The sequence below is a fragment of the Papio anubis genome, chromosome 15, assembly GCF_008728515.1.
Source record: "Papio anubis isolate 15944 chromosome 15, Panubis1.0, whole genome shotgun sequence".
Classification (NCBI taxonomy): domain Eukaryota; kingdom Metazoa; phylum Chordata; class Mammalia; order Primates; family Cercopithecidae; genus Papio; species Papio anubis.
Window position 1 is genome coordinate 26,372,568 of NC_044990.1, and position 26,356 is coordinate 26,398,923.

Genomic DNA, 26,356 nt, shown 5'->3' on the forward strand with positions numbered 1-26,356 from the left:
AATTTTTGTAGTTTTAGTAGAGATAGGGTTTGCCATGTTTTTGCCAGGCTGGTCTCGAACTCCTGACCTCAAGTAATTCACCTGCCTCAGCCTCTCAAAATGCCAGGATTAAAAGTGTGAGCAAACGAGTCCAACCTGTGCCTGTTTTTCAAATGGCCTGTAAGATAAGAATGGGTTTTACACTTTTAAAGGATTATGAAGACAAAAGGGGAAAAGAAAGCATGAGAAGAACAAGAAGAAAAACAGCAGCACCAAAAACTATATGTGATCCATAAAGCCTAAATAAAATACTTATTAACTGCCAACCCCTGTGCTTAAACTCCTTGTATCAAATTTTTTTCCTGCCATTATCTCTTATGCCCACTCTAATCAGGCTTTTACTTCCAGCACTCTACCAAAATGGCTCTCAACAAAGGTCACCTCTCTGACTTCACCTTTTAGTACTCTACCCCTTCCTTACTCCAATCTAACCATAACATTCTCCTTGCAGTTCCTGAAAAGATACAGGGTTGAAAGAAACAGGCAATTTCAGCTGCTGCCCAACACAGGAGACAAAATTTGGAGCCCAGCTAAGTTAGGTACCATTAATATCAAAAGTCAATATTCTTTCAGAGGAAGACAATAGAATTCAGTCTTTACACCTTATCTCCCAAAATGTACAGTATACGAGTCAAACTTACTAGATCCGTAATGAAACGGGGAAATGTGACCACTATTAAAGAGAAAAAGCAGTCAACTGAAACCAAACCCACAGTAACCCAGATTTAGAATAATCAGGAGACTACTATAAACTTTTTAAAATATGTTTAAGGATTTAAGAGAAAATATGGTCATAATAAATGAACACACAGGTAATATCAGCAGATAATAAAACAAGGGAACAAATGGAAAATAGAACTAAAAAGTATAATATCTGAAATAAAAAATTCACTGGATGAACTTAACAGCAGACTGGTGATCGGTCAGTGAACCTGAAGACAAAGAGAAATGATCCAGCTGCAGAAGAAAAAAAAAAGAAAAAAGAAACTGCACCTCAGTGACCTCTTGGACGGTATCAACAAGTCTAACACAAAACTGGAAGAAAAGGAGAATGGGACAGGAAAAAAGTGATGAAAGAAAAATATATCAAGCCAAGATTCTATATTCAGTGAAAATATGCTTCAAAATAAGGACAGAATAAAGACATTTGCAGAATAATGGCAACAATATTCATCACTAGCAGACCTGCCCTAAGAGAAATGCTAAATAAAGTTCTTCAGGCTCAAGGCATATAACATGTGGAAATCTGAATCTAAAGTGGTAAATTTCAAGAAGGGTCAGTTTTGTCCCAAAGGGGACATCACGAAATGTCTGGGGGCATTTTTGTTCGTCAAAATGGGGGATGCTACTGGCATCTGAATGCTATTGGATAAACATTCTGTTAAACGTCCAACCAAGCACAGGAGAGCCTCCCATAACAACAAAAAATCAACCTACCCTAAAATGTCAATAATGCCAATGTTGGTAAATCTTGATCTATGGGTAGGAAAGAACAACAAAAATACATGAGCAAATTGAAACCAACCCAATAGTCCCACAGACTGTCCTTTTGGATAAACAGTGAAATTGACCTTTCTGGTCTTAAAAGCTTGAAGCTTATACTTGTTTTATCTGAGTTCCTTCCTCAGGAAGGGACCTTCAGGGCTCTGGAAAAAAAAATGTATCAAAGAACTGAAACTCACCAGATCACCACATCCAGACAATGAGACTAGACTCTGGACCCCTCATTTATGATTGCTTCCTTGACCCTTCCTAGTTCCTATTTTCTTACACATTGTTCCATTTTTTCCCCTGCTATATAAACCCCTAGTTTTAGCCAGTCAGGGAGATAGATTCCAGACTGAGCTCCCATCTCCTCAGCTACAGCACCCAATTAAAGCCTTCTTCCTTGGCAATACTTGTTGTCTCAGTAATTGGCTTTCTGTGAGGTGAGCAGCAGGACCTAGACCAAACCCCTAGTGTTTCCGTAACAGATTTTGGTTAACTGATAGGAAACATGTTGCTTGTGACTCAGCTGATATGGGCAGGGAGTCTCAGAAGTCATCCTAAGCAACTGCCCGCCCAATTTTGGCTGAAGGTGAGCATCAGTCTCTCTCTGGCCCCACCACAGCCGGCCCCAACGACCTTCCTGATCGCCTCATTAGAACTGCCTTTGAAACTTGTATCTGCATCCATATAGGTGAGTGTCCTTTGTGGACCCAGACATAAGGATTTGCTCCTCTCTATTTGGAAAATCTTTTAAAAATTTTTCATTTGTAGGTTGAACAAGCCCAAATGACTGAGAGAGGGAAGCACCCTGTTTCAGTATGAATATTCTTGGAGGTTTTTTTGTAATTGCATGTTGTGTCTGGGCAACTGAGTGTCCTTTGTGGATACTGGACAGTTGGATCAGCTCCTCTCGATTTGGGAAATTCCTAAGGAACTTTTGTTTGCAGTTGACCAAGCCCAACTAATGGAGAGAGGAAGCACCTAAGTGTTTCAGTTTGGACACTTTTGGGGCTTGTTTGTTGCTGTAGCAGTTGGATTGTGTTTGGGTGATTGTGTGTGTTTTATACAGTTATGAGAAATTAGAATTTGGTAAAATGATATACTTTTGCAATACTGTTTGGTCCTACCATTGTTTGGAATCTGGAGTTTGCTGTTGAATGACAAAGTGGGATGGAGTTGCATGTTATCCAGGCTTTTGTGTTGCTATCCTAATTAAGCCTGGTTAGCATGTGATGTTCTCCTTTGGTGATGTTTGGCCCCAGTGTTCTTTGGAGTACGGAGAGGTTTGGCCTTTTAAAAAATCAAACCGCCATGAAAACTGCTTTACCCAAGTTTTGGTTCACAGCTTTCAGTGGATTACCTATTGGGGTAAACAAAGTACAACCATGTAAAATCAGTGAGTTTGTATTGCTATCTCATGGCTAGAGTTCCAAGGTAAACACTACTGGATTTTCATTTGTGTGTGTGTATACATGTCTAGATGTGTTTATATGTACACTTACTGTTATATGTTTTGTCTACCAAATTAGCTTATAAGTAAAAGAGTGCACATAAATTAAGACCAAGCAATTTTTAAATTCATGTGACTTAAATAAATCTTTGCTAAACAAGCTAGCTTTAAAATTGTTAGTAAAATGGCTGGGCGCGGTGGCTCAAGCCTGTAATCCTAGCACTTTGGGAGGCCAAGATGGGCGGATCCACGAGGTCAGGAGATGGAGACCATCCTGGCTAACCCGGTGAAACCCCGTCTCTACTAAAAAATACAAAAAACTAGCCGGGCACGGTGGTGGGCGCCTGTAGTCCCAGCTACTCGGGAGGTTGAGGCAGGAGAATGGCGTAAACCTGGGAGGCGGAGCTTGCAGTGAGCTGAGATCTGGTCACTGCACTACCGCCTGGGCGACAGAGCGAGACTCCGTCTCAAAAAAAAAAGAAAAAGAAAAAGAAAAACTAGCCGGGCAAGGTGGCGGGCGCCTGTAGTCTCAGCTACTCAGGAGGCTGAGGCAGGAGAATGGCGTAAACCTGGGAGGCGGAGCTTGCAGTGAGCTGAGATCCAGCCACTGCACTCCAGCCTGGGCGGCAGAGCGAGACTCTGTCTCAAAAAAAAAAAATTGTTAGTAAAATTAAAACAGCAATGTCTTCAGAATGGTCAGCATACATTTTTGCCTGGATTTTATATTTGTCTCTGGTAGATACTTTGAGGTGTCAGGGTTTGGCATAGAAGGTTATAAAACTATAAACACAGCCAAAACAAAATGATCGTTGTGCAAATTTTTTGGTAAGACTATGTTACTGGTTTAATGAAAATGGTTGAATCTTCTAAGTTATTGGTGAAAATGCCTATGTAGTTAACTTTAAAGTTCTTATTTCACTGAATGACTGATATTCATAGATTATAAAATGGTTAATAAGGAAATAACTCTAAATGATGGCATCTAATATATCAGTTTTCAGAAGTAATCTACATAAACTGTTTAAAATGAAAGAACTGAATACATGTAATTGGGATAAACGTTTTAGGTAAACTTTTTGTGTAATTTAAAATCTTGAAATTATTTTTGATACTCTTTGGATATCTGGATCATTTCCAATTAAGAAAGGTTTATGATATAGGGAAATATATTTCTAAAAACTGTGGAACTTTTCTTATCTACAAAATACTAATATACTTCAGGATTGCTTCCTAGGGTTTCACTAACATTTAAGGTTACTAAGGATAAGAATTAATATATAATTCTGTTTTAAAAAAGTGCCCAAAAACTGTGTCATGAGGAAAATAATAAATTTAATTCAGAAGTTATCTAAAAGTTAATTCAAATTATGGGCTTGAAAAAGTTTTTTATGAAACAAGGTAGTAAGGAAGTAAGTGGGGGAGAAAGGTGTGAAGAAAATTATGTATATGAAGATCATGTATTTTTGGTAAAGAAGGCTATAAAGCAAAGATAGTAATTTTGTATGTGAAAGGATCTTGTATGGTAAATTGCTGTCCTGCAGTAAAATGTTATTTAAAGAAAAAAAAAAAGAAGAAGGGGGAGGCGAAGGGGGGAGGAGAAAAATCTGGGACTGATGGGAAAGTCCAAGAGGAGGAGGAAGAGGAAAAAAATCTGGGACTGATCAGAAAGCTCAGGTATGTCATGGATGGTCTGTGTAAGTCATATGTAGCTTTTCTGGTTTTCCAGTGTGTCTATCTTCATGCACATAAAGAGAAAACGGAACACAGAAAAGGTTTAGATAATAGATTCTTTAAAACCTGAGAACTAGAGAAATTTGGCTAATTAACATTTCATAGTTAAAGCTCTTAGTCTTGATGAAGGTAAAATTAGAAATACTGTAAAGAAATGCATCGACAATTTAACAATTCTTAATAGTTAAGTATGAAGCCAGATTTAGCAAAGACCCAAATTTCACATACATACATACTTGCATTGCTTCACACTATGTTAGTTGTTTTGCATGGATAGTGCTGGCACTGAATTATTTACTGGTCATGTGCCTAGAATGAATTTCTTGATTGCACAGGATGTATGGTGATATTGGTGGACTTAAGATTACTGAATTGTGTACCAGGAATAAAATACTCATCATGTGGTTTTTTGGGAGGCTATGGGAACACTGTAGCCTCCAGGGTAGACTGAGTAGGGGACAGATTGAGGGCTGGGTTTCCTGTTTGTTTTTGCTTCTAATTTTCATTTGTTTGCTGTTGTTCTTCTGTGGGTTTTGCTTGTATATGTATATATATATAAAACCATAAACTTTTTCATTTCCTAATGGAAAGCTTTTATTTCCTTCTACAATTTGCCTTATTTATCTAAAGTTCCTAAGCTACTTTGGTCAAGCCTTTAAAAATTGATAGAGAACACCAGCCATTTAAACTATGGTGGGTTTTGCTTACCTCTAATGATCTAGAGAACTACAAGAGCTTTAAGGTTTCTGGCACACACACAAAAATAATAATAAAAGACAATTTCTGAACAGTACATTATATATTCTGTTATTTGGAAAAAGGTGAGAATAAAAATGTTTAAGTGTTCATATCCAAAATAATTCAATTTAATCAAATTAATGAAGAAAAACTGTAATATGAGTACAAAATTTTAAAGTTCAGAACAGACTGACTTAATTTCCCTGTCATTAAGGAAATTATATTCATTAGGATTTCTCCTCAAACTAATTTAGTTGTGTTGACCATTATTAAAATTAAGTGACATTCATTTGAATTAAGTAGTTTTTTTTTTTTAAAAAAAGGAGACTTTCTAGTGACTTTTGATCCCTAGACGTTTATCAATGATGGGCCTTCATGTGTTTACTTGTAAACAGAATGAATGTGTGCACGTGTTGCACTGGTTTGAAGACTAATACTCATAATTAACTGCTTTTATGAGACACGGGACCAGAAGTTAAAACGATTCAATCCCTCTAGGCCCAGGGACCACCGTGGAAGAGGTGGTCATGTAAGATTGTAAAGGCCGATTTTGAGGGATAAGATTAGTTGAGAGTTTTTCTATAAATTAAACATTAATACCAAAAGCACACTGATGCAAGGCCAGCATGTGGGTCTATGTGTTACAACAACATGGTTTTCTTGGAGCACTGATATGCTCTTTAAAAAGAAAATTGGGAAGTTATTAAAAGTTTATGAAAATCTTACCTAATTATCAAGCTGATTAAAATTAGGTTTATACAGTTCTATTAAAATTAACTTTAACATTAATAACATATCAGATAAAGGAAAATTTTGGTTTTTGCTTTTGAACAAAATGTTTGTGTAATATTAAAAGATGAAAGATTTTGTTTACCTTCTGAGTAAGCTGCAGGGAGAAAATGGAGGGGGAAGGGCCAGACAGGTTTAGTTGGCATGCTATCTTTATTACGTCTTATTGTTTAGGAAAATGAGTCCCTCTCTATCAAAGAGTAAATGTTTTTGTATAACTTTGGCTAAATGAATGACATTTTACAGTGATAACAAGTGTCTTAAAACTTTGATATTTGCCAAACTTTCTATAAGCAAAATTTCAAGATCTAAATTCAGTCTTTTTGACCTCAAACTATTTTTTTTTGGATATTAGGTTCCCTGACATCCAGGAGAGCTATATTAGGCTTATTAAGCTTGTTACGTTAGAATTATACAGGAAGCATTGTCAAATGTGAGGTGGTATTTAACTGTCTTAGGGTTATATTTATATAGATATGTTGTTAATATGCATTCCAGGATTGTATAACATTCCTGAAATTCTGATGTCTTAATATATGTTGTCAGTTGTAATTATGATTATGTTAGATTGTTGTATGCCACACAAGTAACCTAATTACCTTATCAACTGTGTCTTCATGACTGTCTTATGGCTTTTGACATGACAGTTGATATATTGCTCTGATTCTCCTCAAAAAGTGATTTATAATCACCTACGGTCCAGGGTTTGCTTCTTTGGAGGAGTTCATGAAAAGGACTCTTTAATGCAGGTTTCTAAAAACTTTGGGAGTTTGTGCCCCTGGATTAGAGAGACATTCCAGGACTCTAATTAAAGAGCTAATGTGTTTATAAAGATTGCTAACCCAATATGAAGTAGAGCAGGAGTTGATTGCATGGACTGAAATAATGGAAGACTAAAATAATTTTTATGGCTTTTGTTGTTTGAAATATTGCTGATTCTTGTTTGTTTTTTGTTTCTCAAAGTCTGGAGAATATGTTCCTTTTGAGCTATATATAGCCTTGATATATCCTTTAAGTGTAATGAGTAGAGGATACTTTTGTAAGTAGAATTTGAGGCATATTTCTCTCTCTGCCTAATTTCTCCTGAATTTGGAAACTATTTGTGAATATTCTTAATTCACGGAAATGTGTTTGTTTGCATACATTTAATAAAAACCTGTTTTCTTTTGTAATAGGACACAGCTAGAGGAACTGGCTATTTTCCTAGGACTTTGACTGAAACGACCTTGTGAGATGTTCCAGCAAAGACAATTTGGAAGAATCTATGGGCAATGATTCTTGTTGCACTGTGTGTGGGTAATCAGGCCAAGTATATGGGACTGAAGCCTATTTTACATGTAGATTGGTAGAAGCTTATTTTGCAGGTAGATCCTGCTGTGATTTGTCTTTGGTGGAAGTGGCAGACCAGAGAGAGAAACATGTATCAGAAGAAACTCTCTATTAGATGAACCTTTGATTCCTTGGTGGCTACATGGTCACCTATGGTATGGAGAAGAAACTCTCTATGAGATGAACCTTTGATTCCTGGGTGGCTACATGGTCACCTATGGTATGCAGCTGCCTATGACACCCCTCCTCAGCATGAAGCGCCAGAAAGATCAATGACCGGATTCCTCATGATTGAGGAATTGATAAATAGAAAGGGAAGACTGAAGGCCGGGCGCGGTGGCTCAAGCCTGTAATCCCAGCACTTTGGGAGGCCGAGGCGGGTGGATCACGAGGTCAGGAGATCGAGACCATCCTGGCTAACATGGTGAAACCCCGTCTCTACTAAAATACAAAAAACTAGCCAGGCGTGGTGGCCGAGCGCCTGTAGTCCCAGCTACTCGGAGGCTGGGGCAAGAATGGTGAACCTGGGAATGGCGAGGAGCTTGCAGTGAGCAGTCAGCCACTACACTCCAGCCTGGGTGACACAGCGCAAGACTCCGTCTCAAAAAAAGGAAGACTGAAACTGACCCAACAGTCTCCCATAGACTATTCTTTTGGATAAACACAGAAATTGACCTTTCTGGTCTTAAAGCTTAAGACTTATGAATGCCGGGCGCGGTGGCTCAAGCCTGTAATCCAGCACTGGGAAGGCCGAAGGCAGAGGCGAGGATCAGGTCAGGAGATGTCGAGACCATCCTAGGCGAACAACGGTGAAACCCGTCTCTACTAAAAAATACAAAACTAGCGAGGCGAGGTGGCGAGCGCCTGTAGTCAGCTACTCGGAGGCTGAGGCAGGAAGAGATGCGTGAGAACCGGAGGCCGAGCTTGCAGTGAGCTGAGATCGGCCACAGCACTCCAGCCTGGGTGACAGAGCAAGACTCCGTCTCAAAAAAAAAAAAAAAAAAGACTTATGAGTTCTTTCCTCAGGAAGGGACCTTGGGACCTCTCAAACCAAACTATCGAAGAACTGAAACTCACCAGATCACCACATGCAGACAATGAGACTCTGACCCCTCATTCATTATTACTGCTTCCTTGCCCCTCCCTAGGTTTTGTTTCTTACACATTGTTACCTTTCTTCCCTGCTATATAAACCCCTGGTTTTAGTCCGTCAGGGAGATAGATTTGAGAATGAGATCCCATCTCCTCAGCTGCAGCACCCAACTAAACCCTTCTTTGGCAATACCTCTCAGTGATTGGCTTTCTGTGTGGGAAGCAGCAGGCCCTAGACCAAAGCCCTGGTGTTTTGGTAACAAAATGAATAAATATATTGAAGCTAATAAAAGCCATTTATATAAATGTTGAATAAGAAAATTATAAATATAGAAAGTGGTAAAACTAGAATGAACCTTGAAGAACTCCAGTGGAATTAGAGTTATCAGTATACATTTGGAGATTTTTTTAAAAATGGCAAAAACTGCAATTTTTGCACCAACCTAAATACTAAGAAACTGACCCCTTTGATAATGAGTATTCCTCACAATGAACACTATATTCCTTGCAGTTGTTCAGTTGGAAATATTTTCTCATTTCCATTATTATTTCTTCATTAATTCATAAAGTATTTTCTTTAAATTAAAAAATAAGCTGGGTGTGATGGCTCACACCTTTAATCTCAGAACTTCAGGAGGCTGAGGTGGGAGGATGGCTTGAGCACACGAGTTGGAGACGAGCCTAAGCAACAGACTGAGGGCCCATCTCTACAAATTTTTTTTTTTTTTTTGAGACGGAGTCTTGCTCTGTCGCCCAGGCTGGGGTGTAGTGGCCGGGTCTCAGCTCACTGCAAGCTCCGCCTCTCGGGTTCCCGCCATTCTCCTGCCTCAGCCTCCCGAGTAGCTGGGACTACAGGCGCCCGCCACCGCGCCCGGCTAGTTTTTTGTATTTTTTAGTAGAGACGGGGTTTCACCGTGTTAGCCAGGGTGGTCTCAATCTCCTGACCTCGTGATCCGCCTGTCTCGGCCTCCCAAAGTGCTGGGATTATAGGCTTGAGCCACCGCGCCCGGCCTTACAAAAAAATTTTTTAAAAAATACAGATAGAAGGCCGGGCGTGGTGGCTCACGCCTGTAATCCCAGCACTTTGGGAGGCTGAAGTGGGCAGATCACCTGAGGTCAGGAGTTCAAGACCAGCCTGGCTAACATGGAGAAAACTCCCTCTCTACTAAAAATACAAAAAAAGTAGCCAGGCATGATAGATAGCATGTGCCTGTAATCCCAGCTACTCGGGGGGCCGAGACAGGAGAATCTCTTGAACCCGGGGGGTGGAGGTGAGCTGAGACCACGCCACTGCATTCCAGCCTGGGCAACAGAATGAGACTTGGTCCCAAAACAAACAAGCAAGCAAACAAACAAAAAAAACAGACATAAACATAGGTGTTTTTATGTATGTGTACAAACATATACATACACATACACATATACACACATACTTCTTGGCTGTGTTTGCTGAAAAGGCCTAGAAGCAATGACACAATATTAGCAATATGCATTAAGTAGTATGTCTACCTTGGTACCTATTAATAAACATCATTTTCCACAAAAAGAAGCCAGGGTCCTTTGGAGAAACAGTGGATTGCCAAACTGTGACAAGGAAAACAGAAGACAATCCTGGAATATATTGTTGCACAAAATTTAAAGCCTTGCTCAAATAATAATATGGGCATATCAAAAGGACAAAGGGAGGACTTACAGTCACACAAACCTTGCAAATGTTTGTAGCAGCTTGTTGGTAATAGCAAACTACTAGAAATAACCCAAATATCCTTCAAAGTGTAAATAGTTGAATGAAATCAGGTACTTCTATACAGTGGAATGCTACTCAGCAATAAAAAAGAAACTATTGGTAGATGCAACAACCTGGATAGATCTCAAAGGCATTATGTATAGTAAAAAGGTCAACTTTAAAAGGTTATATATTATATGATTGCATGTATATAACATTCTCAAAATTTAAAAAAAAAAAAAAAAACTATAGAGGATGGAGAATAGACTAGTGATTTCCAGGGCACAGGGACAGGGTAGGAAAGAATTGGTAGAGGTTGTGAATACAAAGAGGTCTCCTGTATTGATGGAACAGTCTGTATCTTGATTGTGGTGGTGGCTACTCAAATCTATGTAAGGAATAAATTATACATACACACACAAATGACTACAGGTTTAAAATGTTAAAAAAAAAATGGTGAAAACTAAATAAAATATTTAGTCTAGCTAACAGTAATGAGCCAATGTCAACTAACTATTTGGGTGTATACAGCTAAATAAGATGTCATCAATGGGTGAAGGGCATGCAAGACCGTATTATTTTAACAACTTCCTGAAAGTGTATTTGTTTCAATATTGTAAATTAAATTATAATTTTATTTATAATTTTTCATTTATTTAAAAAAAAAAAAAAAAGAGGCCACAGGAGCAAGCCTGAAAGTGGCCTGTGCTGGCCAAATCTGGGACAGTCCGTCCAACAAAATAATGATTAAAATGGGTAACTCATTGATTAAAGAATGGATAAGCCCATCCTAATACAAACGAATGGGGCAGAAGAGAAAGCTCTTCTTTTAATACAAAGTCAACTATTAAATATAGAAGTAATGATGTAGTTAGAAAATCATCAGTAGATGCCAAAACTAATGGGTAAAAGTTTGACAAGTAGTATAACATTTTCCCACAAATTTCATAGTAATTACAATGGGAAAAAATAATGATTCTATAATGAAAAAACCTTCTGGACACTACCTTAAACAAGTGAGCCAAGTTAACATTATCAATACTGGAACAAACCAACATAATGTACCTTCTGACAACATGCACTATGAAGGAAAAAAACACCATGAGGGAACATCAAACAGAGAAACACAAACTGAAGGGCATTCTACGAAATAAATGACCCCTTCTTTAAAAAAGAAAAAAAGAAAAAAAAAAGGAACAACAAAAACATAAGGTCAAGAAACAAATCAAACTTCAAGATCTGTTCCAGGTCAAATGGACGTGACAACTCAATTCAATGTGTGATCCTGGTCCTAGGGGAAAATAGTATAAAGGACACCTGGCTATATTTGAATATGTATTTTGAATTAGATAATATTTTCTCAGTGTTAAATTTCTTGGTTTTCATAAATGTAGTCAGGTTATATAAGAGAATGTTCTTGGGTCACGCCTGTAATCCCAGCACTTTGGGAGGCCAAGGCGGGCAGATCATGAGGTCAGGAGATCAAGACCATCCTGGCTAACATGGTGAAACCCCGTCTCTACTAAAAATACAAAAAATTAGCCGTGTTGGCGGGCACCTGTAGTCCCAGCTACTCGAGAGGCTGAGGCAGAAGAAAGGTGAGAACCCAGGAGGCAGAGCTTGCAGTCAGCCAAGATTGCGCCACTGCACTCCAGCCTGGGCGACAGAGCGAGACTGTCTCAAAAAAAAAAAAAAAAAGGAATGTTCTTGTTTTTAGACACTAGAAGAACAATGTCTCCAACTTACTCTTAATGGTTCCAAATATATTTATATTTTTATACACACAAATGCAAGTTTACGCAGACAGAAAGAGAACAGAAAGAGAATAAAATAGAGTGAAATGTAAACAACTGGCAATGTTGAGGAAAGTGTATTTAGGAGTTCCCTATACTGTTTATTTTTGTATCAAAATTTAAAAGTAAGGGGAAAAAAGCCTACATGGTACCATATTCACAGTAAGGAATGATTTAGTTCAGCAAAATATCACCCATTAAATTAAATTAATGCTGTTGAATAGGAAAAAAATTGGCAATTCTTATCCTTTTGCTTTCCATATAAACTGGATAAGGATCCACTCTTGGATGGTTCTTGGACAGTTTTTAGTTAATCTTTAGATAACTACATTTAAGTTATACAGGCTGGTGCAAAAGTAATCACTGTTTTTTTTTAAAAAATGGCAAAAACTGCAATTTTTGCACCAACCTAAATATTAAGAAACTGACCCCTTTGATAATGAGTACTCCACACAATGAACAATACATTCCTTGCAGTTGCTCAGTTTGAAATATTTTCTCATTTCCATTATTGTTTCTTCATTAATTCATAAAGTATTTTCTTTAAATTTAAAAAAAAAATTAAGCTGGGTGTGATGGCTCACACCTTTAATCCCAGCACTTTAGGAGGCTGAGGTGGGAGGATGGCTTGAGCACACAAGCTGGAGACAAGCCTAGGCAACATACTGAGGGCCCATCTCTACAAAAATTTTTTTTAAAAATTAGCCAGGCGGCCGGGCACGGTGGCTCAAGCCTGTAATCCCAGCACTTTGGGAGGCCAAGACGGGCGGATCACGAGGTCAGGAGATCGAGACCACCCTGGCGAACACGGTGAAACCCCGTCTCTACTAAAAAATACAAAAAACTAGCCGGGCGAGGTGGCGGGCGCCTGTGGTCCCAGCTACTCGGGAGGCTGAGGCAGGAGAATGGCGTAAGCCCGGGAGGCGGAGCTTGCAGTGAGCCGAGATGGCCACTGCACTCCAGCCTGGGCGACAGAGCGAGACTCCGTCTCAAAAAAAAAAAAAAAAAAAAAAAAAAATTAGCCAGGCATGGTGGCACACACCTATAGTCCCAGCTACTCAAGAGGCTGAAAAGGGAGGATCGCATGAGCCCAGAAGACTGCAGTGAGCTGTGACTGTGTCACTGTACTCCGGTCTGGGCAACAGAGCAAGATTGTCTCAAAAAATTTAAAAATACAATATTTTGTAATCACAGCACTTTGGGAGGCCGAGACGGGCGGATCACGAGGTCAGGAGATCGAGACCATCCTGGCTAACACAGTGAAACCCCGTCTCTACTAAAAAATACAAAAAATAGCCGGGCGAAGTGGCGGGCGCCTGTAGTCCCAGCTACTTGGGAGGCTGAGGCAGGAGAATGGCGCAAACCCAGGAGGCGGAGCTTGCAGTGAGCTGAGATCTGGCCACTGCACTCCAGCCTGGGCGACAGCGCGAGACTCCGTCTCAAAAAAAAAAAAAAAATACAATATTTTATATTAATTTCCAATGTTATTGCTTTGTGTTTAAAGATCATTATCTGTGTTATGAATTCTTGGATATCTGCTAATACTTTTTAATTTGTGACTCAGTATTAAGGTTTTTTAAATACGTATTTGGATTTTTAAAAAGTGTTTTTCTAAATACTGGGTAGCCCATTAAATTTTAAAAAGGAGGGGAGGGGCATGAGGAACACCTAGTGAAGGCCGTAGTCCTTGCTAGGCCTCTGGAGGACACTCCAGAAGATCAAGGCAGGTTTACTGAGGAAGCAGTTGAGGGCGATTCTCCAATGGAAAAATACTCAGGGTGAAATCCCTAGGAAAGAGATTTCTTAGGCAGAAGGTCTGTAACAGGCAGTAGAAGCAGCCACTGACAATACATGCTCACAAGTAAGTATGGGTAGAATATCAGTAGAGCCCATTCTCAGTTCACACTGAGGCGCCTATTTCATGGTACTCAACAGGGGAGATGACACATCGGTAGTTTTCCTCTCTAGAAATAACAAATGCATAGTACCAAAATCAATTTTTGCTTGGAGATTTCTCCTGAGTTTCAGTCCACAGGAAAATAATCAGGATGACTGGTATTCTGGTGAGACTAGTATCTGTCTACTCTTCTTCACTCAGATACCACTGAGTTTCTGCCACAATCTTTGATAAAACTAAGGCCAAGGTTCTGGGAACATAGTGATGCTTTGGATAATTGTTCCCAGTGAATGGCTAAGGTTTTGGGGTGCTATTATTTCCCCAAATTTGGTAATTGAGGAGTCAAAGCTGTGATAAACTTGTATATATTAATATGCTATATATCTTTAAATGTGAAACACATGAGACTTAAAATTCAAACAATAATAACTTCTGAGACCATGAAGAAACTCAACCCATTCCCATGAGAAACAGTCAAAATTGCCATGGTTGAAAGAATCCCACTCCACCTAGAATCCATAATCCCTCTAGATAATAGTCAATCAAACAACAAATTAGAGAGAACATCAATTTCCTTGAACTTCTACCTCAAATAAGAGAATCTGACGTAGGACTTCAGTTATCAAGGTCCTTTGGATCTTATCACATTTGGACTTTAAATTCCAAGTGTGTCTTCATGCAGTTTACCATTAGAGTTTTTTAGAATATCTTAATGCCATAATTTAATCTGACTGCAGAACTTTAGCTTTACTTGAAAGCTTAAAAAAAGAAAATAAAGTTCTCACTGCAGAACCTTTACTTTAGCTTTACTAAAAATAGAATAAGATACTCTAAAAAACTAAAAGTAAAGCTAAAGTAAAATATTAATTGATTAAACATTTAAAAGTAAAAAAAGAAAATTTAAAAAATAGAACATATCTGACTAAACTGACCCAAAAGAAAAAACAGAACACATTGAGGATATTTACTGATCTTAAGATGGAGAAGGCCGGGCGCGGTGGCTCACGCCTGTAATCCCAGCACTTTGGGAGGCCAAGGCGGGCGGATCATGAGGTCAGGAGATCGAGACCATGGTGAAACCCTGTCTCTACTAAAAAAATACAAAAATTTAGCCGGGCATGGCAGCGGGCATCTGTAGTCCCAGCTACTCGGGCGGCTGAGGCAGGAGAATGGTGTGAACCCGGGAGGCGGAATTTGCAGTGAGCCGAGATCACGCCACTGCACTCCAGCCTAGGCGACACAGCAGGACTCCATCTCCAAAAACAAAAAAAAAAAAGTGTAAAAGATGGAGAAAAAAAAATATCTCAGTATAAAAGTAATGGAACTTGGCTGGGCGCAGGAGCTCACGCCCGCAATTCCAGCACTTTAGGAGGCCGGGGCAGGCAGATCACCTAAGGTCAGGAGGTCAAGACCAGCCTGGCCAACATGGTGAAACCTCACCTCTACTAAAAACACACAAAAAATTATCTAGGTGTGGTGGTGCATGTCTGTAGTCCAAGCTACTTGGGAGACTGAGGCAGAAGAATTACTTGAACCCAAGAGGCGGAGATGGCAGTGAATCCAGATCACGCCACTGCACTCCAGTGTGGCCAACAAAGCAAAGCAAGACTCAGTCTCAAAAAAAAAAAAAAAGTAATGAGATTTGAGTACGTGCAAAAACAAAAATATTTCCCCAAAAATCAAGTAACATTAAACAATAAAGTATAATCTCAGAAAAAGATTCAGACCAAATGTCAGACAAAAGATTGACATCCTTAATATATAAAGACCCCATATACATAAAGATATGTTACTAAGTGAATAAAGAAAGATGCAAAATGTATATAGTATGCAATCTATATATCCAGATAGCTAATTCCATAAAATTACAGCTCAATCACCACCACACTGGATACACTAACCCAGCACTGCCCAATAAAACCTTCTGCAATGATGGAAATGTTCTATATGTGTGCTCTCTTAATATGGTAACCACATTTGGCTATTAAGTATTTGAACCATGACTAGTGCAACTAAGTAAATGAATTTTTAAATCTTATGTAACTTTAATTAATTTTAATAACTACGTGTGGCTGATTGTCACTGTATTGGACAGTGCAGTTCCGACCCCTCTGTGCATGTCTCTATAAGGTGTTTTTTTGTTTTGTTTTGTTTTAATGGGTTTAATATTTGTTCATATTCGTTCTATTTGTTATTTTTTTTTAAAAAGCTTCTACATAGGTAGAAGTTTAACTTCTTTAACTTCTACGAGTTTAACTTCCTTAGGGAAGCAAATAACAGAGAAATAAATGAATAATCATATTAGACAAAAGAAGATACTTTACCAGCTCCATCTGAATCTTCTACCATTGGATTTATTTCTATCATGGTTGCATCATATTTCAGAAAAAGGCTGTAAAGCTTGACCATGTTTTCTGCTGCTGATTCCACAATATTAGGTGGAAATCCCATCTTCTGTGCAAGCTGAAATCAATATTTCTTTTTATTATAGGTGGTTTGCATATGTCTAATCAACATTGTTGTAAATAAAAAGTCTTGTAGTTTGTCACTTAAATGATAAATGAGTCATTTATAGTCAAACATTAATTACTGAAATAGCAGCTACCATTACTAAATGGTTAAACAAAACTTTTTACTCAAAATCTTCAAAGGGTAGATATTATGCCCATTTTATAGATGAGAAAGAGATTCAGAGAGATCAAGTAACTTGCCATTGGCCTAGATTCCAGTTCCAGGGTTTATTCCATAATGTCCATACTGCCTAAGCTTTATGGCCAACCTAAGCTGAAAGAAGAGGCTTATATATTATTAAAACTATACATAAAATGTGGGCCAGGCACAGTGGCTCACGCCTGTAATCCCTCCACTTTGGAAGGCCAAGGGGGCCGGATCGCTTGAGGCCAGGAGTTAGGGACCAGCCTGGCCACCACAGTGAAACCCTGACTCTACTAAAAATATAGAATGTGACAACCCCAATGGTCCAAATAAAAGCCAAAATATTAGAAGACCCTATTTTACCTTTTGTGTAATTTATAAAGAGTGTCTATCAAGCAATAAGAATGCATGTCATTCAGTCAAATGAGTGTTACCCCATTCATTCAAAAATCTACTGAGCACCTAATAAATTCCAGGCACTGTGCTAGGCCCAAAAGATAAAGATATTTAACTTCATAATAAAGGAGTTTACAGTCTTGAGGGATTCCCAATTAGAGATACCCATAGAGCTTTTAAACAATACAATATCAAGGTCCGAACTCAGAAGTTCTGGTTGACAAGTTCTACACTGGATCAAGCATCTATCATTTTTCAAGTTCCACAAGCAATTCTGAACCACTGGTACAGAGGGTACATGTCTATATGTTTAGTCTAACAGTGCTGCCACTGCTCAGGAACACTATAGAGAATTCTTTCCTATTTTTCATTTGCTATCTAAGGTTGTAACACATTCTTTTGATTTTCAAGAACAAAAAAATTCTTAAATTCTTTGAAGATGAAGAAGATATTTACAAAGAGCCAAATGCCAATAAATAAAGTAAATGATCAAGCTAAACAACGTAATCTGGGCGCAGTGGCTCATGTCTGTAATACCAGCACTTTGGGAGGACAAATGGATCACTTGAGGCCAGGAGTTTGAGACCAGCCTGGGCAACATGGTGAAACACTGTCTCTACTAAAAATACAAAAATTAGCCAGGTGTGGTGGTGCATGCCTATAATCCCAGCTACTTGAGAAGCTGAGACATAAAAATTGCTTTGAACTCAAGAGGTGGAGGTTGCAGCGAGCCAAGATCACACCACTGCACTCCTGCCTAGGTGACAGAGTGAGACTCTGTCTCCAAAAAACAAACAAACAAAAAGCACTAAGGAATGTAATCTTTTGTTATGACCTAGTTCAAATAAAGAATAATATGAAAGTACCATTTTATTATGAAAGTTTTTCACTATGTCATAACTCACCTAAAAGACCAAAAACTAAAACCAAATGTTTAGGCTTAAACATTTGAAAACTACAAATTCTGATCAATTCATTATGACATCAATTTGCTAATGCTAGGCACTATTTGCACTCATCACCATCAGGAAAAATGCTATATAATCTTAGATTATTTCTTCATGTATTCTTGTAAATCAAGTATTTTCTTCCTCATCTAAATTTCACTCTCATCATCTTCACATAACTACCTAATAAATCAAATCTGTGCCTTTTAAACATTTATATCATTCATCTGCCAAAATTATTTGCTTTACTCTCCATCAGAAACATTTCTCTATCTCCTTTAAACCTTTGTGCTGGTCAAAATTCTTGCACTTGGCTGGCCACAGTGGCTCACGCCTGTAATCCCAGCACTCTGGGAGGCTGAGGTGGGCAGATCATGAGGTTAGGAGTTCGAAACCTGCCTGGCCAACATGGTGAAATCCCATCTCTACTAAAAATACAAAAATTAGCTGGGAATGGTGGCGGGTGCTTATAATCTCAGCTACTTGAGAGCTGAGGCAGGGAAATCGCTTGAATCTGGGAGGCAGAGGTTTCAGTGAGCCGAGATCATGCCACTGCACTCCAGTCTGGGTGACAGAGCAAGACTCCGACTCAAAAAAAAAAAAATTATTGCACTTGCTGTACTTCAATACCATAAACTTATTCTTTTTTTTCTTTTTTTTTTCTTTTGAGACGGAATTTCACTCTTTTTGCCCAGGCTGGAGTGCAATGGTGTGATCTCAGCTCACCGCAACCTCCACCTCCAACAAAATGCGCCACCATGCCTGGCTAATTTTGTTTTTTTTTGTTTTTTTTTGTTTTTTGAGACGAAGTCTTGCTTTGTTGCCCAGGCTGGAGTGCAGTGGCCGGATCTCAACTCACTGCAAGCTCCACCTCCCGGGTTCGTGCCATTCTCCTACCTCAGCCTCCCGAATAGCTGGGACTACAGGCGCCCGCCACCTCGCCCAGCTAGTTTTTTTTTTTTTTTTTTTTTTTTTTTAGTAGAGATGGGGTTTCACCGCGTTAGCCGGGATAGTCTCGATCTCCTGACCTCGTGATCCACAACCTCTCCCTCCTGGGTTCAAGCTATTCTCCTGCCTCAGCCTACTGAATAGCTGGGACTACAGGTGCACGTCACCATGCCTGGCTAATTTTTGTACTTTTTAAAAGTAGAGATGGGGTTTTGCCATGTTGGCCATGCTGGTCTTCAACTCCTGACATCAGGTGATCCGCCCTCATCGGCCTTCCAAAGTGCTAGGATTACAGGCGTGAGTCACTGCGCCGGGCCCCTTCATATTTACTGACTGATTTGTCTCACATGTCTTCAAAAACTTACAGGTTTCTCTTTTTTGCCGTCTTCATCTTTTTTCTTCCAGTTTAGTTGTTGAAGAAACTGAGGTGATTATCATTCATTGTTTTTTGTAGTCTGGATTTTATATCTCCATGGTTTAAGTGGTTGAACATTTAAAATATTCCTGTGTCCCCTTTATTTTCTGTAAATTGTATAGAATGGATGGGACACTGTCTTACATATCTCCATGATAGAGCTGTGGTTTATGAATGATTTTAAGAATTCATTGAATGCTGTGGTCCTTCTTTCAGTTTGTATATGTTCGCAATAAAATTTTGCCTACAGTTTTACTGGTCTTCTCTATTGTCCTTGTGTGCTCCTTCCCCTCCATTCTTCCCCTCACACAAAAAAGTCCCCATTGAGTTTAATATTATGGCCTGTGAGAGTTGCTTGGTAATATTTGTAATGCTGCTATTGAATTAAATTGTTTGTTTTGGATATAAAAATAAGTGACTCATCTTTTCGTTTGTTTGTTTTTGAGATGGAGACTCTCGCTCTGTCACCCAGGGTGGAGCGTGCAGTGGCACGATCTCGGCTTGCTGCAACCTCCACCTCTCAGGTTCAAGCAATCCTCCCACCTCAGCCTCCCAAGTAGCTAGGATTACAGGCATGCACCACCATGCCCAGCTAACTTTTTTTTGGTATTTTTTTTTTTTTTTTTTTGAGACTGAGTCTGGCTCTGTCGCCCAGGCTGGAGTGCAGTGGCCGGATCTCAGCTCACTGCAAGCTCCGCCTCCCGGGTTTACGCCATTCTCCTGCCTCAGCCTCCCGAGATGCTGGGACCACAGGCGCCCGCCACTTCGCCCGGCTATTTTTTTGTATTTTTTAGTAGAGATGGGGTTTCACCGTGTTAGCCAGAATAGTCTCGATCTCCTGACCTCATGATCCGCCCGTCTCGGCCTCCCAAAGTGCTGGGATTACAGGCTTGAGCCACCGCGCCCGGCCTTTTTTGGTATTTTTAGTAGAGATAGGGTTTCACCATATTGGCAGGCTGTTCCAGACTCCTGATCTCAAGTGTTCTGCCTGCCTGGGCCTCCCAAAGTGCTGGGATTACAGGTGTGAGCCGCTGTACCTGGCCTAGTGACTCATCTTAAAAGAAAAGTTTGAATATTGAACTTTGAAGTTAAACATTTTTAGTTTTATTTTTATTTTCTTTTTTTTTTTTGAGATGGAGCCTCGCTCTATTGCCCAGGCTGGAGTGCAGTGGCGCGATCCTGGCTCACTGCAAGCTCCACCTCCCGGGTTCACACCATTCTCCTTAAACATTTCTTCATGAGAAACTATGTCAGAATAAGTTTATGGCTGGGTGTGGTGACTGACGCCTGTAATCCCAGCACTTTGGGAGGCCGAGGCGGGTGGATCACCTGAGGTCAGGAGTTCAAGACCAGCCTGACCAACATGGAGAAACCCCATCTCTACTAAAAATACGAAATTAGTGGCCGGGCGCGGTGGCTCAAGCCTGTAATCCCAGCACTTTGGGAGGCCGAGGCGGGCGGATCACGAAGTCAGGAGATCGAGACTATCCTGGCTAACGCAGTGAAACCTCGTCTCTACTAAAAAAAAAATACAAAAAACTAGCTGGGCGAGGTGGCGGGCGCCTGTAGTCCCAGCTATTCGGGAGGCTGAGGTAGGAGAATGGCGTGAACCTGGGAGGTGGAGCTTGCACTGAGTTGAGATCCGGCCACTGCACTCCAGCCTGGGCGACAGAGCAAGACTTCGTCTCAAAAAAAAAAAAAACCAAAAAAACAAAACCAGATTTAGCCAGGCATGGTGACGCATGCCTGTAATCCCAGCTACTCGGGAGGCTGAGGCAGGAGAATCGCTTGAACCCGGGAGGTGGAGGTTGCGGTGAGCTGAGATCACACCATTGCACTCCAGCCTGGGCAAAAAGAGTGAAATTCCGTCTCAAAAAAAAAAAAAAAAAAAAAAAAGAATAAGTTTATGGTATTGAAGTACAGCAAGTGCAATAATTTTTTTTTTTTGAGTCGGAGTCTTGCTCTGTCACCCAGACTGGAGTGCAGTGGCATGATCTCGGCTCACTGAAACCTCTGCCTCCCGGGTTCAAGCGATTTCCCTGCCTCAGCTCTCAAGTAGCTGAGATTATAAGCACCCGCCACCATTCCCAGCTAATTTTTGTATTTTTAGTAGAGATGGGATTTCACCATGTTGGCCAGGCAGGTTTCGAACTCCTAACCTCATGATCTGCCCACCTCAGCCTCCCAGAGTGCTGGGATTACAGGCGTGAGCCACTGTGGCCAGCCAAGTGCAAGAATTTTGACCAGCACAAAGGTTTAAAGGAGATAGAGAAATGTTTCTGATGGAGAGTAAAGCAAATAATTTTGGCAGATGAATGATATAAATGTTTAAAAGGCACAGATTTGATTTATTAGGTAGTTATGTGAAGATGATGAGAGTGAAATTTAGATGAGGAAGAAAATACTTGATTTACAGGAATACATGAAGAAATAATCTAAGATTATATAGCATTTTTCCTGATGGTGATGAGTGGAAATAGTGCCTAGCATTATTATAAGATCGTACCACTGCACTCCAGCCTAAGTGACAGAGCAAGACTCCATCTCAAAGAAAATAAATAAATAAAATAACAATGAAGGACCTTATTTGAATCCTGAGTCAAACAAATTGTAGATGAAAAATTGATTTGAAACAACTAGAGAAATTTGAATGACTGAGTAAGTGATGATACTAAGAAATCATTGTTGGCTGGGCGTGGTGGCTCACGCCTGTAATCCCAGCACTTTGGGAGGCCGAGGCGGGTGGGTCACCCGGAGTCAGGAGTTCAAGACCAGCCTGACCAACAAGGTGAAACCCTGTCTCTACTAAAAATACAAAAATCAGCCAGGTGTAGTAGTTGGCGCCTGTAGTGCCAGCTACTTGGGAGGCTGAGACAGAAGAATTGCTTGATCCCAGGAGGCGGAGGCTGTGGTGAGCCAAGATGGTGCCACTATATTCCAGCCTGAGCAACGGAGCGAGACTCCGTCTAAAAAAAAAAAAAAGAAAAAAAAAAGAAATTATTAATGTTATTAGACAGGGTAATGGTACAGTGACTTTTTTTTTTTTTTTTTTTTGAGACAGAGTCTCACTCTGTCACCCAGGCTGGAGTGCAGCGCCACAATCTCGGCTCACTGCAACCTCCACCTCCTGGGTTCAAGCGATTCTTCTGCCTCAGCCTCCTGAGTAGCTAGGACTACAGGCATGCACCACCATGCCTGGCTAATTTTTTTTTATTTTTAGTAGAGATGGGGGTTTCACTATATTGGCCAGGCTGGTCTCAAACTCCTGACCTCATGATCCACCTGACACTCAAAATATTTAAATAAGTTTCGACAATTACTTCAGTTGTATAGTTATCTTTAAATATCATAATTCTCTAATGATAAGGTAGAAATTTTTCAGGAATACAACATACCTGGAGAGCTTGTTCCTTTTTGATGCCTTCTTCAATATCAATAGGTTCTTTAATTATTGCTTCAGGAGTCTCAGCAGCAACGTCTTCAATGTTGACACCACCATGTGAACTTCCTATTAATACGGGACCCTGGCAAGGGTAGGAAACCACCAAAACTAGATTTATTTTAGACTCATCAATGAAACTTTAAAACCTAATAATATCAGATGTAAGCATCTATTACTCTCTACCCATATTTTAAAATTTTCTTGAGAATTTATCCTCACATCTCCAGCATAGTGCCCTCTTATAAATATTCAATTAAAGCAATGAAAAAAAAGTTTAAAAAAAAGAAGAAAATAATGGCTTGCCTGCAAGAAAAATAGATTTAAAATATACACAAAAACTTACACCACAATAGCAACAACTTGGAACCAACCCAAATGCCCATCAATGATAGACTGGATAAAGAAAATGTGGCACATATACCATGGGATACTATGCAGCCATAAAAAAGAATGTGTTCATGTCCTTTGCAGTGACATGGATAAAGCTGAAAACTGTTATTCTTAACAAACACAAGAACAGAAAAGCAAACACCACATGCTCTCACTCATAAGTGGGAACTGAACAATGAGAACACATGGACACAGGGAGGGAACATCACACACCGGGGCCTGTGGGGTTTGGGGGCAAGGAGAGGGATAACATTAGGAGAAATACCTAATGTAGATGACGGGTTCATGGGTGCAGCAAATCACCATGGCACATGTACACCTATGTAACAAATCTGCACTTTATGTACATGTATCCCAGAACTTAAACTAAAAAAAAAAAAAAAACAAAAAACAAATTTACACCAAATATGTAAACATATACATGTGAAATATAACCTATGCATTTTTCATAAAAACTGAGGGGACATTAAAAGTATTGCCTAAAGCATAAACACTAGAAAATCCTGAAAACAGGTATTTGAAAGAAAAAGCCTAAGAAAACGTAAAGTCTAAGCTCTAATCCTACTGCAAGACAACGAAAAAGAAAGCTGGTAGCTGGGCGCAGTGGCTCTCACCTGTAATCCCAGCACTTTGGGAGGCTGAGGTGGGTGGATCACAAGGTCAGGAGATGGAGACTATCCTGGCTAACATGGTGAAATCCCATCTCTACTAAAAATACAAAAAATTAGCCGGGCGTAGTGGCAGGCGCCTGTAGTCCCAGCTACTGGCGAGGCTGAGGCAGAATGGCCTGAACCCAGGAGGTGGAGCTTGCAGTGAGCCAAGATGGCGCCACTGCACTCCAACCTGGGCAACAGAGTCAGACTCCATCTCAAAAAAAAAAAAAAAAAAAAAGAAAGCTGGCCAGGCCCAGTGGTTCACACCTGTAATCACAGCACTTTGGGAGGCCAAGGCAGGAGGACTGCTTGAGCTCAGGAGTGAAGAGCAGCCTGGGCAACATAGTAAGACTCCATTTCTACAAAAAATACAAAGAAATTAGCCAGGCATGGTGGCATGCCCCTTTAGTCCCAGCTACACAGCAGGCTGAAATGGGAGGATGACTTGAGACTGAGAGATCAAGGCTGCAGTGAGCTGTGATCACACCATGGCACTCCAGCATGGGGAAAGAGCAAGACCCTGTCTAAAAAAAAAGTAAAATAAAATAAATAAAAGAGAAAGCTAACTAGTTTGAAAGAATAGCTCTGGGTATTATCATTAACAATATGAGAAGGTAAGGTATCAATACCAATAATTATTAACCTTTAAGTTCTTGAATATCAATCAAGAAAACATCATAAATTATCTAATATATCTACTAATTTATGCATTAAACTAGAAATAATGTTAACATGAAAAAATAGAGAAACAATAAAACTGTATTTAAAGATTATTTACTGACATAGGAAAATACTGATCTGTAGTGTGTTATGTAGTGTATGTTTACATGTAGTGTTATGTACGAAAAAATGACACAAAACCCTAGGAAACGACCCTAGGTCGTTTTCTCAATTGTATTATTTTTTTAACATAAAATGCGTTTCAATGTGCTCCATACTGACAGAAACAAAAGAAGAGTGGGGAATAAAACATTAAAAGACTTTTGTTATTTTAAATGCAACTCTTTTCCAAAAAAATTGTTTTAACAATGAACACATTACTTTTATACCCAAAAAAAAAAAAAAAAACAGGCATGACAATTTTTTTTTTTTTTAATCAAAAGACTAATTTCACTTTTCTTTGATACGGAATGTTGTTCTGTCATCCAGGCTGGAGTGAAATGGTGCGATCTCAGCTCACTGCAACCTCTGCCCCCCAGGTTCAAGGGGTTCTCCTGTCTCAGCCTTCCAAGTAGCTGCGATTACAGGCATGCGCCACCATGCCCAGCTAATTTTTGTATTTTTAGTAGAGACAGGGTTTCACCATCTTGGCCAAGTTGGTCTTGAACTCCTGACTTCATGTGATTCACCCGCCTCAGCCTCCCAAAGTGCTGGGATTATAGGCGTGAGCCACCACGCGAACCTAATTCCACTTTTCTATCCTAACATTTAGTGTTTTAGTAACATACTCATTTAAGGTATAAATTAAAGGAATAGTATTGCATTCGTTACTGTTTAGAGAACAAAAGAGTCCTTCAAATAGTTTAAATACTGCAGTAACAAAAATTAAAAAGAAGAATCTATCACTTTTTTAAGAGTGTTAAACTTCTATTTAGGAAAAAATTATTTTGTATCGTGTGATTCGATTTCTATAAACATTTATAACAAGGAATTTGGCTGACTTTTGTCCCCAGGGTCTTGGAAGTAACTTCTAAACCCTCCAACCACATCTGATAGTTGATGCTAACAAGGAGACTTATGGTGGGCTCCTAGACAGTTTACACTAAGGAGATGACTCAGGTGGGCAATGGCCACACCAGAAAGATTGATGTGATTAGAGGTTTAGGGTTTTCAGCCAAATTATATCAACCCACTCTCCAGAGAAGAAATGGGCTAAGTCAACTGCATAGACAATGATTCAATCAATGATACCCAGGCTGGGTGTGGCGGCTCACATCTGTAATCCTAGCACTTCGGGAAGCCAAGGCAGGAGGACTGCTTGAGTCCAGGAGTTCGAGACCAGCCTGGGCATCATAGTGAGAACCTGTCTCTACAAAAATTTAAAATTAAAAAATTTTTTTTTTGTTTAATGCCTACACCATGGACCCCCAATGAAAACTCTGGACACCAAGGCCAGCAAGATGACAAAATAGAAAGCCCAAGACCATGCTCCCTGACAAAAACACTGACTTTAGCAACAATATATGATCCAAAAAGCTTTTATGACAATGACAGAAACCAATTAGGAAGTCACAGTACCCCAGGTAAGCTCAAAGCCAAGAACATCTGTATTGAAATTCAACATCAGCATCCTTCCCCCTACCACTCCAAACTAATAGTTTGGGATTAAAAGGCTTCTCCATTTGGAGAGAAAGAGAAGAGGAGAACACATGTTCAACATTCCAGCTGCTTGGAGGGCTGTCCAAGGGACTGTTTCCTGTCTCAACTGACATGGGTGC

At 39.7% G+C, this 26,356-nt stretch overlaps 1 protein-coding gene across 2 annotated transcripts in view; it reads right to left on the reverse strand.

Annotated features, from left to right (window-relative positions):
- SUCLA2 (succinate-CoA ligase ADP-forming beta subunit) overlaps nucleotides 1-26,356 on the reverse strand; it is a 65,932-nt gene that overhangs the window by 14,383 nt on the left and 25,193 nt on the right. For both annotated transcript variants that reach the window (XM_003913856.4, XM_009191916.3), the window contains 2 exons: nucleotides 22,829-22,957; nucleotides 16,397-16,535 (listed from right to left, as the gene is read on the reverse strand). In XM_003913856.4, the coding sequence (XP_003913905.1) occupies nucleotides 16,397-16,535; nucleotides 22,829-22,957 (268 nt within the window). The remainder of the gene's footprint in view (nucleotides 1-16,396; nucleotides 16,536-22,828; nucleotides 22,958-26,356) is intronic.